The sequence below is a fragment of the Hippocampus comes genome, unplaced genomic scaffold (assembly GCF_001891065.2).
Source record: "Hippocampus comes isolate QL1 unplaced genomic scaffold, H_comes_QL1_v1.1 scaffold397, whole genome shotgun sequence".
Lineage (NCBI taxonomy): Eukaryota > Metazoa > Chordata > Actinopteri > Syngnathiformes > Syngnathidae > Hippocampus > Hippocampus comes.
The window spans coordinates 534590-548608 of record NW_017804968.1 but is presented as its reverse complement, the minus strand read 5'-3'; the positions used below and the strand labels follow the sequence as shown (position 1 = coordinate 548608).

Below are 14019 nucleotides of genomic sequence, written 5' to 3'. Positions count from 1 at the left end.
TGTGTGTGCGCTTGCGTGCTTGTGGTTGGATATGGCTGTTATCGGGCTTACAAACACGCGTCGCTGATGCCGGTTGCCATGACGGTGTCACTGCTCGCCCGCCGGTAAGAGGAAATGAAAATGAAAAGAATAACGATGGAATGAGAAACACGCGCACACACACACACACACACACACACACACACACACACACACACACACACACACACACACACACACACACAGATACACTCTGCTAATGTGGTCAGAGCTGCCACAGCTACTTTGCCTTGCTGCCCACAGTCTCCTCTTGGATTTGTCATCCCCATTTGCGACCGGAATGAAAGTCTAAATGACAATAAAGTTGTATTCTGACAAGAAATAAAAGTATGCTCACAGTGCCAAAGCTATCAGTAGCTGGTGCAAGGACCATTGTAGTCCTGGTCTTGCGAACCCACCTGACCTTAACCCCTGTAGAAAATCTGTGGGGTATGGTCAAGAGGAAGATGAGATACGGCAGACCCAGCAATGCAATAAGAGCTCGATGATCTTCGGAACATCCCAGATGAGAAAGAAAATGTATTCCAAGGCCACTTAATTGGACAGTTATTGTGACTTTGTCCTCCTTTATGACAAATGTCAGTCAAGCTTTAAAAAGGAGGCGCCTGCCAAAAGTGGAATGGACGGAAAGCTTCTTCCTGAGCCTTCCAGCCGCGTCTTTTTATTTTGGGAAATTGCTGCCCAGTCATTTGATGAGATGCGAATGGCTTCGATTACGACGAAAGCTGGCTCACGTGGGTCCCAGTTGCATTAGCGTAATTGTATCTGGCTTCAGGAGTCGCTAAAAAAAAAAAGATCAAATTGACTTTCTTGAAATGGTCTCCTGAGACCAAATTCCCAGATTGGCAACCAGAATGTGCCCGCTTCCACCTTTTTGATTGGAACGAATTGAAAAAGGGACGCTTAGAAAGAGATGTACGCGCTCCTGTCTACGCAAAGCTCTATGAAGTAGCTTTTTTTTTTCTCTTCCTCCGTATGAAACCGTGCTGGAGTGTCGCTGAATTGAATCTGGAAAGTGGCTCTTTAGAGGACGCCAATCCGAAGGGACTAATAGCGGCCGTGATGGAAGATGGGCTGCGCTCTAACTCCCTTGCGCTTGGCCTATTTAGGCACTGGCTCACTTTTCGGGATTTCATGCGATTGGGCCTATGCGCTGATATTTCTGAGCTGCAAAACGAATGACTGTATTAAGGCAAAATGGACAGATTCTAATTGCTTGTATGCATCCAAGTGAGTCTCCGGAGTGGCCGCCCCTCCGCCAAGTGATAAATTCAAGCAAGGGAATCGTTTACGCATGAGCGCGTTCGCGTTGCAGCGTGTGAGAATGTGGGTGCGCACGTGAGAGTATCAATTGGAATGCTGAAACAACTCGCCGGCTCGCCGCAATGACAATTTGCGGTTGCGAGCTGCCGCACGTGATGGAATAACGGCTGGTGAAGCAGCATCGTGGTACAGGCTTTGTTTTCGACATTAATTTCCGAGTAACAGTTGTATTTGTGATCAAGAGGCAGCTCAATGTAGTCTTAATGTATTTTGGTGTAAAATATGACATGTAGCAAATTGTGACAGAAGCTTTTGTCCCGATGCCTGCGCAATGGGATATATTGATCAATAGACGTGTATGTAATTATAGTCTTTATTGACAGGAGCGCATTTCTTGTCTCTCGTAGAAACAGAAGAAGGCTCCGCCCACTTTAGCCACAAATTGCTCGCATTGCATTAATTTTTTTTTTTTTTTTTTAAAGAATCCGTTTTTCTTCTCGTTTTTGCGAGGTACCGCGGCCGGCCATCCCAACACAGGAGTATAAAGGTACCTTAACTTACAAGTCGAAAGCATTCTTTGCCCGAGCTCTTAACTCAAATCACTTTTCCCCCCTGTGTGTGTTGCATGTGTGCCATTTGAATTTGTAGCTTTTCTGGATCTTAGTAAATTGGCAGCACTTTTTAAAAAGAGGGGAATAGGATCAGACATTGTTGTGGCAAAAATCGCATCACCTATGTTCGGAGTCTATAATATTGACACGTTGGCTTATCTTGCTCTGCTCCCGCACCGAAATTAGGAAGGTCTTGCACGGTAAACATCTCCAACCTGCAGCATGTCCTAAATTCTTCAAAGCAGGTTATTATATTTCATTATTTTTGTAGCCTCATTTTAGGTTGAATTACAGAGGCTGCTGCTGCCACCTGGGAGGACGGCTCAGTCGATCGGGCTTCAATTAAAGAGCAAAAATATGATACGCGGCGACGCGCTATTAATAAAAGGTACACAGAGCGACGCTTTCGAGCGGCGCGGATTGATCAGCGGATTGCGCAGAGGTATCGCGGCAATCTCCAGTCGTCATTAACGGAATCTGTCACCACAATGTGATAGAAGTTCAATCAGTCATTGCGCGAAAGAGTAAAATCGCTTTCAGAGCACCCCATTTTTCTCGGCGAATCCTCAAGATGATCGTCAAATTTTGACACTGCGGCCCAGCAACATTAGATGGCGTAGGAAAAAAAATGTTGATGTGTTGCCCTGCATTTTGGTTGACTATCTGTTGGTCGAGGGCTTAGAACACACATAGATGCTATTCGCTAGCCTAGCTTGCCTGTTAGCATTAGCTTTACGCTTGGCGCACTTCAAGGTTAAACTCTGCAGTTACGTTAAATATGCATTGTGTTTTATCTTTTGAAACGGTCAAAGGAGTCCTTGAGTAACTGAATCAAAAGAAATGCTTTTTTTTTTTTTTTTAATTTGGTGTGCACATTCAGGAACACGGCTACATTGTTCATGCTAAGCATGATGATGACACACGGCGAGAAGGCCAACTTCAACATCAAACACTATTCATGGAGCATATAAAACAACTTGTTTTAAGAGTATGATGTGTCTGGTTCCCTTATTAATCAACTTTTATTTCTTATTGTTTCTCATAAACTGACTCGGCCGGTTTCCAAGCGCTCGTCTGGTTTTAATCCGCCGTCCTAGTCTGGCTTTGTAAGGCGTCGGCAGGTTATAGCCGGGTTAATTGGCTCCCAACTTCTGACACCTTTGATGCCCCCGAGCACTAAATAGATGCAAATCGCGGCCAAGGAAATGGATCTCGCCCATCATCTCCCACTTATCCAGGAGGGATGTGAGGGGCCACTTAAAAGGATTTTAAGCCATGAAACATTCTGATGCATCTCTTGCAGTGCGCGCTATGCCCCAAGTACCTCTCTGGACTTGATGAACGATATGAAAGCCGATGATGATGATGATGATGGCGAGACATAGAAAAAAAAAAGGTTATTTCATTGATGGTTTCTCTCTTCGGCAGAGGAGGGACAGCTTTATTTTGTGTAAAGCAAGCAGCGTTTTGCCACTTGACATGGTGAGAAAATGTTTTGACGCACTGAAATTGGATGAATGAAAATACTCCTGCTGCTTACATTGTGTTTTTTTTAAGGAGATGAATTATGGAATTTTTATTTTATTTTATTTTTTTTTGTAGTTTGCTGCTGGTTATTGTCCATCTGCACTGTGAAGCACAGTTCCAGAAGCATTTGGCTGAATATGAATCGTTAATATTCCCCCGAAATATGGAAATCATCCCACTGCTTTTGTCAGTAGTCATCATTTCATTATTTGATCATCGTTAATCACTTGATTTCCATAGTCAACTCAAAAATGTTATATTTGTTTGAAATGTACAAATGATTTAAAAATATATATATATTTACTTTGTACAAATATGGTTCTGTGTTTTAGTTCATTGATAAAGTCATTTTATTTGAATTAATAAAGCCATTTGAAGTTAAAAAGACATTATACAAGTTAAAACATTGAGCCATAATTTTTTTTTTTTTTCTCCCACTTTGTCGTTAGCGTCTCATTGCCGGATGTTAATGAAAGGAACGGAGCAGTTTTGTTTTCAAATCAAGAGCACATTAATTGAAAAAATGAAGCAACTCGTGGACTCCTGCGCATTTTGGAGCAACCTAACTCGGAGTTAGCCGGTACCTTGAAACAGGAAAGAGGTGGTGGTGCTTCACAGTACAAATGGCTCCTCCGCTCTTGCTTTATTTCTCCTCTTTTAAGCATTGTGTCTCGCGTCTGCAGTGCAATGGATTTCGAGAGAGTAATTGCTACGTGGTTGTGTGCGCTGCGTCACAACCGCAAATTCACCAAGTCCAGGGCTTTCCAATTAATCGGCGTTGAAAAAAGGGAGTTGCGTTCCAGGGGACTTTGAAGTTATCGCCGCGCTAATTTGGATCCACCTGGACAAGGAACAGCTGAGCAGCCATTTGTTCCATGGCTTCTTATCTGCATACGTTAACACATAAAATAATTCCTAGGTCTGATGGAACCGATGTACCTGCATATGCCTCCCTTGCGACAGTGTTGGCCATCTTTTATATAGGTGCTTGAATTAGCGGATTTCTTTTTCCAGCTCCATTTCTTCATGTTCTTTTTTTAAAAATGTCAGCAAGCACGGCGTCTCACGTCCTGAAAGCCGAACAGATCTTATGTATTTGTCATTTTATCCAACCCCTCTTTTAAAGAAAATGCGTCAGCGTGAGGACATTTTTTTTTTCTGTCTCTAATGTGTACAAGTATTTATGAACAGATATGTATTTCAACTCGAGGAGGCGCCTAATCGGACAAGCCTTTCATCTACTAACGCATGCTCCTTTTTAATATGGCTTTCGTCGGCGAGGCGATCAAAGGAGCCGCAGATTTGAAACGACACGGGAATATATGCGTCTGTGCGTAGCAATGATTACTCATCGCCCAAAAAAAAAAAATAATAATAATCCCCTTACCACATCTATCTCATGACGTAACTTTTTTTTTTTTTGGGTGCCATCAAGTTTAGGTTGTTAATGTAGCTAGCTGCTTTTGTGAGTGTTTAGCGATCATCGTCACCGGTATAACTTGCCAGTATTGTAACTGTAGATGATGGAAATGTTATAAAATAGATTAGTAGGCAGTGATATAACCGCTCACCTTCCTACCTAAGCTTGTGGTCGGCGCTAAACGCAGCAGATGAGGAGGCTGCAAGAACAGTGGAGGATGTATATGACTAAGAATGTACATTTATGCTCCACCACAAAAATACGCTCTGTACCCACTGCATCAGCATCATCTCCTTTGACGCTGCTGGTCTTATTATTAGTATCGGCACCCTCAGTGTGGATGCTATCGAGAGATGCCGAAACTGTGCAAGACGCAGTTATTATTTTTGTCCACTTGGGGGGGTCTCCAATTACATTCCACACTGTCTAGTGTCTGTGACTTTGACTGCGTGTGGCTTTAAAGGGCGGGGAGTGACGTGGGTGTCGGTTGTGTCTGTGCAGCGAGTGTATAAATGTGATTATTAGGTGTTGAATTTAACCAGAGATTCAAGCCCCGATGGCGTTTGCTTTGAGTTATTTTTTTTTCTTTTAGGCTGTGTGCGGGGGAGAATATTTCGGGATTTGAAAGGAGGTTGCATGGTTTTAAAAGTTTTGAAAAGACCACATTGTGTGTCTGACAGATTTACAGTGCGTTTGACGACTACTTTCTCTTTTACTTGATCTACAGGACACGCTTTGTGTCGCAACAAAGCTTGATGGTTCTGTCACTTGTTTTTCTTCCTACTCCTGTACTCGTTGCATCATTAGCAAAAGGGTGTCTCCTCTGGTTGTTCCAGCAATTAATCTTGACGTGATGTATGTCGCGATTTGCATTTTGATGTTGGGGGACACGTGTCTCAGAATTATGGACGTTGTGAGGCCGCAGGAAGGAACAGCGGTAAAATCCAATTTGTAATCTTGTTACCAGTGGGGAACGCCTCAAAGATTAGTCAGCATTTAGCAAGTCAATAACTTGAATCGAAGTAGATAAACTGCCTGTCATATTCATTCGCGGTTCATTTGCTTTTATTTTAGCATAAGCTAAAGCTATTACTTATAAGACCACAACATGTATAATATATATCCTAAATAAATCTGATCTCATTTATTCTAGTACAGATTGATTGCTTGTGTTTGTCAACAAAATACATAGACACTGGAAGCACAATTACATGATTTTTCAAAATCTTTAAGCCCTACTATGTACCAAAGCACCTAGTTGGAGCTCAAAGGAAGTGTCCTCATACTGTACTAGAAACGGAATGGCTGATAAAAGTGGAAGGAGGGTGGGGGTACCAAAATTGCAGGTCCCGCCCAGTGGCTACTCCCTCAGGGGGCCTGCGCAGGATGTGTTGATGGCACGACACACCCTGATGGAAACTTTTTTTTTTTTAAACTTTACAATCTCTTCTTCTATTTGCTTCATGCGGCGATGTTTGGACCATAATCTGCCTGATGTTCACTCAACACAAAGCACATTATCTATTGATTTGTGTCTAAATTTAAGCTCTAGATCTCATGCATGTGTCAGCTCCCCATTCCCAGCAAGGCTCTCTTTAGATCTATGGATTTTTTTTTTTTCGTAAACCACTCGCGCCCTTCCAAGGCCTGTTAGTAGCGCTTCTTTTCTATAGTGAAAGCAAGGATGTTTGAATTACAGAGTTAAAAGAGGAAACACTGGGCATCATGAATATTTATGAAAAAAAAATATGAAGGAATATGAGCTATATGAGATGGATGTGGGTGTGGGGGCGCTGGCATAAAGTGATCTTGTGTGAATTGGAAAATATGTAATTTAAAGGCGGGCTTGTTATCGTAGAGCCCGGTGGAATGTTTTGCTTTGGTGGAGGCGAGCGTTTTGGAATCTGAACCTTTCTCACACTACCTGCCATGAAAGCTGAGCTGATCTTATCTGGCGCACTCCATCGTTCTTCCGCCGCAAACAAACTATCGCAAATAACATAAAAATATTGAAAAAAAATAGTCTTCATAGTCCCAAGCTGGGTTTGTGGTATTTTTTTTGAGATTTCTACGTTGGTTTTTCATTGTTATTTTTGCGATATTTAAATCGCTATTTTAGAGCTTCCTGATACTCCCCCGCAAAAATAAAAGTAAAATAAATTATAAAATTCTATATTTTGGAAAATTCAGCCCCCGACCAGTTTGCTTAGGCAACATGGAATTTGGTGGGAATGTCCATCATGAGTAGACCCACAAAGAAGACTCAAGAACCCATGCCTCAGGCCTCACAGATTATTTTTCAAACTTCAGCCGCCGAAGGCAGTATCCCATCCACGCATGGATTTTTATAGTACACTCTATCCTAAATTGATCCACCAAAAAAGCCTCAAGAACCAAGGCCCAAATTGACAATAAAAGTGGCCATTTTAGGTTCCTATCAGCCATTTTCAGGTCCCCAGATTTGTATTTTTAAACGTCAGCCCCTAAAGGCACTGTCCCATAGACGCATGAATTTTATTGCTCATGTCCTTTTTAAGTAGACCCACAAAAAAGTCTCATTAATCTATGCCCAAAAAGACACAAGAAGCCAGCCATTTTGGTTTAAAGCAGCCATTTTAAGGTCATGTTAGCCCTACCCAGGCCACCACACATTTCTGGGAAAAATAGTAAATTTAGTAAGTATGTCTCTTCTGAGTAAAGTCACAAAAAGTCTCAAGAAAAAAAAACAGGAAATTTGCCATGCTGGTTGAAAGTCGGCACGATGTTGCCATTTTCAGAGCTCCGTTTTTAAATTTCAACCACGTACACCAAGACAGATGGGCGATGTTAAATTCTGAAACACTTGAGTTTTCGTCTCTGCTTGTGCGGACGGAGCACGGCAACAAAGTTCGATGGACCCTTTCATTGCTACTCGCAGCTTTGATTCCATTTCTTTCTTTTTCAGCCTTTTGCAAGCGAGTCATCTTCCACCATCTGTCAGCCCTGTTCATCTTAAAGCCTCTTTCTCTGAAAGTCTCCTTTTATTCACATTCAAGACGCTTGGCTATCTTTAAACATCACGCAAACATGATCACCAGACCCAGTCGGATTCTCATTTGACTCGCATTAACTTCTTTCCCAGCTCCTGGATTGATATATTCATAATCCTACTGCTGATGCCTGGAGTACTTGGGTTGAACAACTTTCCAGGAGTTCCAGACTAACCCGTAATCATGAAAGTCCGTGATATTCAGAGACCATCTAAATATTTTTTAATAGTCTTACCTTGTCCTGTGGGTTTAAAATACATTTAAGCATATTAAAACACACTATTAAAGCATTCTTTAGTGTTTGTAACCACTCTCTTGCCGTGAAAAAAGCAACTAGGGGCAGTTAAGCAAGTAATAATAATAAAAGTCTGCTGTCGGAACAAAATATGTGTTCCAAACAATTTTGAAACAACCATGTAGCTTAGTAATGGGATCCACCTCAGACAGCCTAATGATTAGCATATATTCAGCCGTGTTGTAACCCGTAACACAACGGATATTTGAACACATGGCAACCGAAAATACTCACAGGCATACGTTCTTTATCCTCTGTGAAGAATGGCTAAGATTACTGCTGTGGAGTCATGATGCCTCAATGTGTACCGGTGTCTGTCTGTATTATACTGACACACTGTGAGACCGACGTGCTAACCAGTCAACCACCATGCCGCCCTGTATATTTTTATATCGTACAATATTATAAGAGTGCTATTTTCCTCATTAGAATACACATTGCAAAACCATGTTTTTGGTGCGAGCTGGCACTGTCATTATTGACATCATTGGGCTTCGCCACAGAGGGAGGATCGTGTTTTTGTTTTCGACCTCGATCGTTACCTCTCGAGTGTCTTGTTAGTGCACCCACAAAAGCGCTATGTGAATCGATAGCTGATTATCAGCGGCAACAGCAGCGCATTGGATCAATTTCGTTCTTGCTTCTGGAGGCGTTCTTGCGATGAATTGTAGCAGCTTGAGTGCCATGTCATGGCTTTGACCTGTGCTCCCGCTACTGCATTCCCATTGGGCGATACCTACGACCTTCACTTGTCTTCTCTCATGGCAGCCTTGTCACACCGTGAGTACATTTCTGGTTCAACTGAGGTTTTTCTAGGATTTCGTTTTACTGTTCTCTTCTCGCCGCGCTCATTTCACTCGCAGGCAAGATAACCCGGTGCATCCTAAGGGAGGAATAAAACAAGCTATCCGTTTTAAAGGCAGGATCATGTGAGGTCGGAAGCTTCTTGACTTGTAAGCCATGACGCAAGCTTGCCCGTTAAGTGGAAGCGAGGCCCCGGGTGTGTTTGTGTGCCGGTGCCACGTTTGTGATCCTGTTACATGCTTGTTTAACTCCGTGTGGGCGGCATCACTTCTGCTCCCTCTCGACATCACATGTCAAACCGCTCTTTTGTCATTCCCATTTCTGAATTTTACCATCCAGTAGTAATGCAATCATGTTGCAGTACTACTTTATTTATTTATTATTATTATTTTTTGTTTTTTAGCCGTTTCAGGGACAGCGGTTACTACAGTGGACAGGTTATCAGGTTACAGGTTATCATTATTTGTGCATGAAAGGGTTAAATAAATATGGGGGGTGGATTATTGCTTAAAAATGCATTATTTTTCCTGAGAACCCACAATAGTTGATGTCAAAGATGACCAAAGTCCGCGTTTCAAAATACCTCCAATAATCTGTCAACATGTAATCATGTATTTTTCCATTAAATTAAAATCCCTGCACAAAAAAAAAACATGTCACCGTCTTAATTAATACATTTTACATGGTTAAGTAGAAATTCCTCAAGCAGTATACAGTAGTTGACTTTATGAATCAAAAATGCTGTTTAAAGGGCCCGGAGATATGTAGATCTTTTTAATGAGCTAAGTGCACTTCAAAGTCTTCTCCTTATGAATATGCAACTTTGTATTTGTCTTTCTCGCGTTCTCACTCTGGCTCCCCTTGGCCTGACAGCCATCTGTCTGCTTGTCTTTGATGTGCGCCGCATGTCTGCAATTCTTCTGTTCCCATTTCCAACATACATTGTCGCGAGCGCATCTTTAATGTATGCTCCGCGCCAGCCCCAAAGACGACGACGACCCTACGGGCCAGCAAGCATCCAATCAGCTTGAAACATTTACCACTCTTGACTCGATTTTTGGTACGGACTATTGGTTATACAAGTACAGCGGTGCCTTGAGAAACGTGTTTCATTGGTTCATCTTTTCTGTTTGAGATTAATGGCAAATGCCATTCTACTGTTCTGGCCAAATTGTGATATGATAGTGCCGTTATTAAGAGGTAGATTGAGTCGGGTAGGTGCCATTTGGAGGTCAAACTACCACATGCACGGATCTGATTGGCTGGATCGGATCGGCAGACATTTTACATTTTAAAGCAAAATGGGTAATTGGTTATCATGTCATCATTTGCCGATTGACCGAAGATGTCGTTTATCAGATATGCGAAATAACACATTCTAGCAAAACAAAAAAAAAAATCCTGATCCTATAAAGCCTATTAGAAGTCATACACGGTTCAAATGTCCAAATGTGAATTACGCTATTCATTTCCTTTTTTTTTTTTTTTTTTTAAGTCCCCTTCGACATTTGGCTTCGTGGCCCACTCATCACTTCATTTCTGAGCTGTATTTTTGCCCCCTCAAACTTTGTGTCGTGGTCTCGAAAGCACAGGCGGGCAGCAGGGGTCGGCCTCAGGAAGTGGGTGTGTGGTGTGTCCAAGTTAGTGTCGGGGACTGCCAGGGTGGGAGAGAGAAAGAGCGAGCGAGTGAGTGAGGAAGAGGAGGGGAAAGGGGAAATTACAATAATAAACAGCTGTGAAAACGAGTGAGGGGGTTTGTAGTGGGCCAGAGAGCCGCTGAGGCAGCCAGTGGCGCAGCGAGACCCCCTCCCAAGATCCCCTCGAGGAGTAAACATCCACACGGGAAGGTTTTGGCGAAAAAAAAAACCCAAAAACTTGCGACAGCGATGAGCAAAGGCGTCTTCTCCAAGGAGATAATATCTGGTGGGACTCGGACTCAAAAAAGATGGAGGCGCCGGGCTGTCGGGTGAAAACGTGGCCTTGGGCTCCAAGACCAGAAGAAAGCATTCTTTGACTGAGCGCTAGTCATGATTAGGAGGGAGACGCCGAGGTGACTCTTGGCACGTGATCGCTTCCATGTGCCTTTTGGAGTTGGAGTTGTAATCCTGGACAAGGCCGGACGTCCCCCTGAAAGCGTCATGCAGATTTAAAAATAACAAAAACAAAAAACAATCGGAGGCAAGGAAGAAAAGCTTATACATCCCTCAAGTCTCCCAGCATCTTATCTCCAATTTGCAGACTTTCATTCCAAGATTTGTTGGATTCAGCGCGTCCCGTTCCTGGCTGTCTGAGAACTCCGATGGCACTGGTCGTCCCCTTAATCCCGATTCCAGATCGCCCCCCTCCGGAAAGCATGCTTGGAACGCGTTCCCGGGATGGGAAGATCCAAGAGGGATCTGACATTTGTTGACCTTCGACCCAACTCGTAGGAAAGGAGAGGATGTAGAAAGGGCTCGGCGGGAGTGGGAGGAGCCTAAGCACATGCGGCAACATGATTGGTTTAAATTTCAGTTTGCACGAGCTTCTCAGGAAGTTTGAACAGGTATTTATCCACCTGGCCTTCTTGACCTTGCGGCAGCGGATGTACAAACTGTTTTTGACTTTGCCTCCTCAGCGTGGGTCCACTTCCAATCGTAATTTCAGCCATTGTTGTCAAGTATAGGCACCTTATGCTCAGAGAGTATTTATATTGTCATTACATGCTTGTAACTGGTGGAGAAATATAAAAACTCGCAAAGTAGTCGTTCCAAATAGAAATGCCATCCAGATGAAATCAGGTACGTTTTTCAGAGAAACGTGGGCGCGAAAGTGTTCACTGTAAGTAGCACATCGTTAAACAAGGCTCGTTATTGCTTTTATGCGACGCACAAACCATTAACCTTCAGCTTTTTACCCGCCTACGCAAGTGTCGTGTTATTTTTTTCTTTTTTATCATTCCAAGCATGCGTTGCATGTCATCAGTATTTTTCCGTAATTATTAATGGTGCTGGAGGCCTTCATCCCCCAAACCACCAAATATAATGAATTAGCATCCAGAACCCATGTTCAACGTGAAGTACGAGCAGACAGACAATCTTTTGTTGCATACTGATTTATGGGCCTTAGACCGCATGAGTATTTGGTTTGGATCATGCACACTAACCTGTCTTTCAGTTGCTAAAATGAATTGCAAAAGGGAGCTTTTGTAAATGAATGTGTGCTCAACCAATACCCGCACAGTGTCTGTTTTCGCTCCCGGAGCGTGAGTGCACACGTGTGTGCTCAAACTAAGCGTATGTTCGACATAGAAGTACCCAAGTTAAAAAGAAAAAAAAAAAAAGGAAGGGGAAGCACTCGGGTAATGACTTGAGTTAGGTCCAGTTGGCTCAGTCCGAAGTGCATGAATCTGTCTTTGCGCGCCGACGTGTTGTCATTGGGTTGACGTGCCAAATATTTAGCGCGCGTCCTCAACGCGGTGTTCAGCTCCTTTATATGTAACTTTCGGATAAAATGTGTTAATTAAAGCGTGTCTATTGACATATGACTTGTCAAATTGAACAAAAGGCAAATTACTCGTGTTTGTAAAATAAAAAGTTAACTTCAGGCTAACGCATAACGGGAAACGCCACAGACGAGCTAACGACTAGCATCTGTGTCATGGTGTTATCACCCCATTAGCGCAGGCATGTTTTCTTTATCCTCGATAAAGAACAGCTGATAATACTGGCGCACCGAGGATCTGAAACCGTCTTCATGTACAATAAATCCAGCAAAAGTTCCCCAGTCTACTAGGAGCCCCAAAAAAAACAACCACCAACAAAAAAAAAAAAATGTGTTGATTTCTTCATTCATTTGATTGTGTCACGACTGAATGTTTTCATGATGGACAAAATTATGGAGTACGATTTCATTTGTGGGGAAAAAAAAAAGACTACAAACTTGGAACTTGCCTCTCAAGGCACCTCTATATAACTCCTTAGGCAGGAATTCTTATTATTCGCGTCTCACTAAGTCTTGTCAGTTGCATCTCTGTGCTCGCCGCTGCAGGCAGTGATACGCACACACGACATCCATATGCTACTGGGGGTTTATTTATTTAATGTTCAAATGGCTCGAACGGAAGGGAGAGTCCCACCAGAGAGCGGCCGGCAGGAAAAGTGGAGCGATTTTACACATCCCCCCCCCCCCCGCTGTGATGCGATTCATCGTTAGCACCCCCGTTATCGTGCACATGCTGAAGTGATTGTTTATTTATTTGTTTATTTTTTGGGAAATAGGCAAGTCAAACTCTGTCTGTGCCACGACATTTAAATGTTTTCATAACATGTGGGAGGAGTAAAATAAAAAAAATGTTTGGTCGCTCTGTCACTGATTTTCACCTACAGCGGGTACATCTGGAACACACACACACACACACACACACACACACACACACACACACACACACACACACACACACACACACACACACACACACAGTGGGATATTTTCTGCAGCAGTGATAAGAGCAAAAGGAGGGGTGGAGGCAGACGTTGCTCAGGGAGTTGCTCCCGGGTTGACATCCCGTGTCAAAGGGGGACTCTCCAAAAATAAAAATGAGCCCCCTTCTGTGCAAGACCCTAGGCATGAATCCGCCATTTGGTTTGTCACTTTCCTGTTGTTTATGTCATTGAAGTGACTTAATGGTGTGTCTGTCTGCCCATCCAGGACATCCAGGCTGAGATCGACGCCCACAATGACATCTACAAGAGCGTGGATGGCAACAAGTCCAAAATGGTCAAGGCTCTGGGAAGCTCCGAGGAGGCCGTGTTCCTTCAACACAGGCTGGATGACATGAACCAACGCTGGAGCGACCTCAAGGCCAAATCGGCCAACATTCGGTCAGTCAAAACTAACATCCATCCATCTTTATCGTTGTCATTCGCTTTTTAGGCTCATTCGGGTTATGGGTTGATATCCCCGGGCCTGCCTCAAAACCTCAATCAGGCTCTGGTTGTAACTGCGTAAAGGTCAGACCAGGATGTGTGCACCCCACCTTGGTCCTATCTTTTA

General features: G+C 43.2%; 1 protein-coding gene across 2 annotated transcripts in view; it reads left to right on the top strand.

Moving 5' to 3' along the window:
- The window catches only part of utrn (utrophin), an 82565-nt gene that overhangs the window by 48334 nt on the left and 20212 nt on the right, over positions 1-14019 (top strand). For both annotated transcript variants that reach the window (XM_019889636.1, XM_019889631.1), the window contains exon 55: positions 13675-13847. In XM_019889636.1, coding sequence (XP_019745195.1) covers positions 13675-13847 — 173 coding nt within the window. The remainder of the gene's footprint in view (positions 1-13674; positions 13848-14019) is intronic.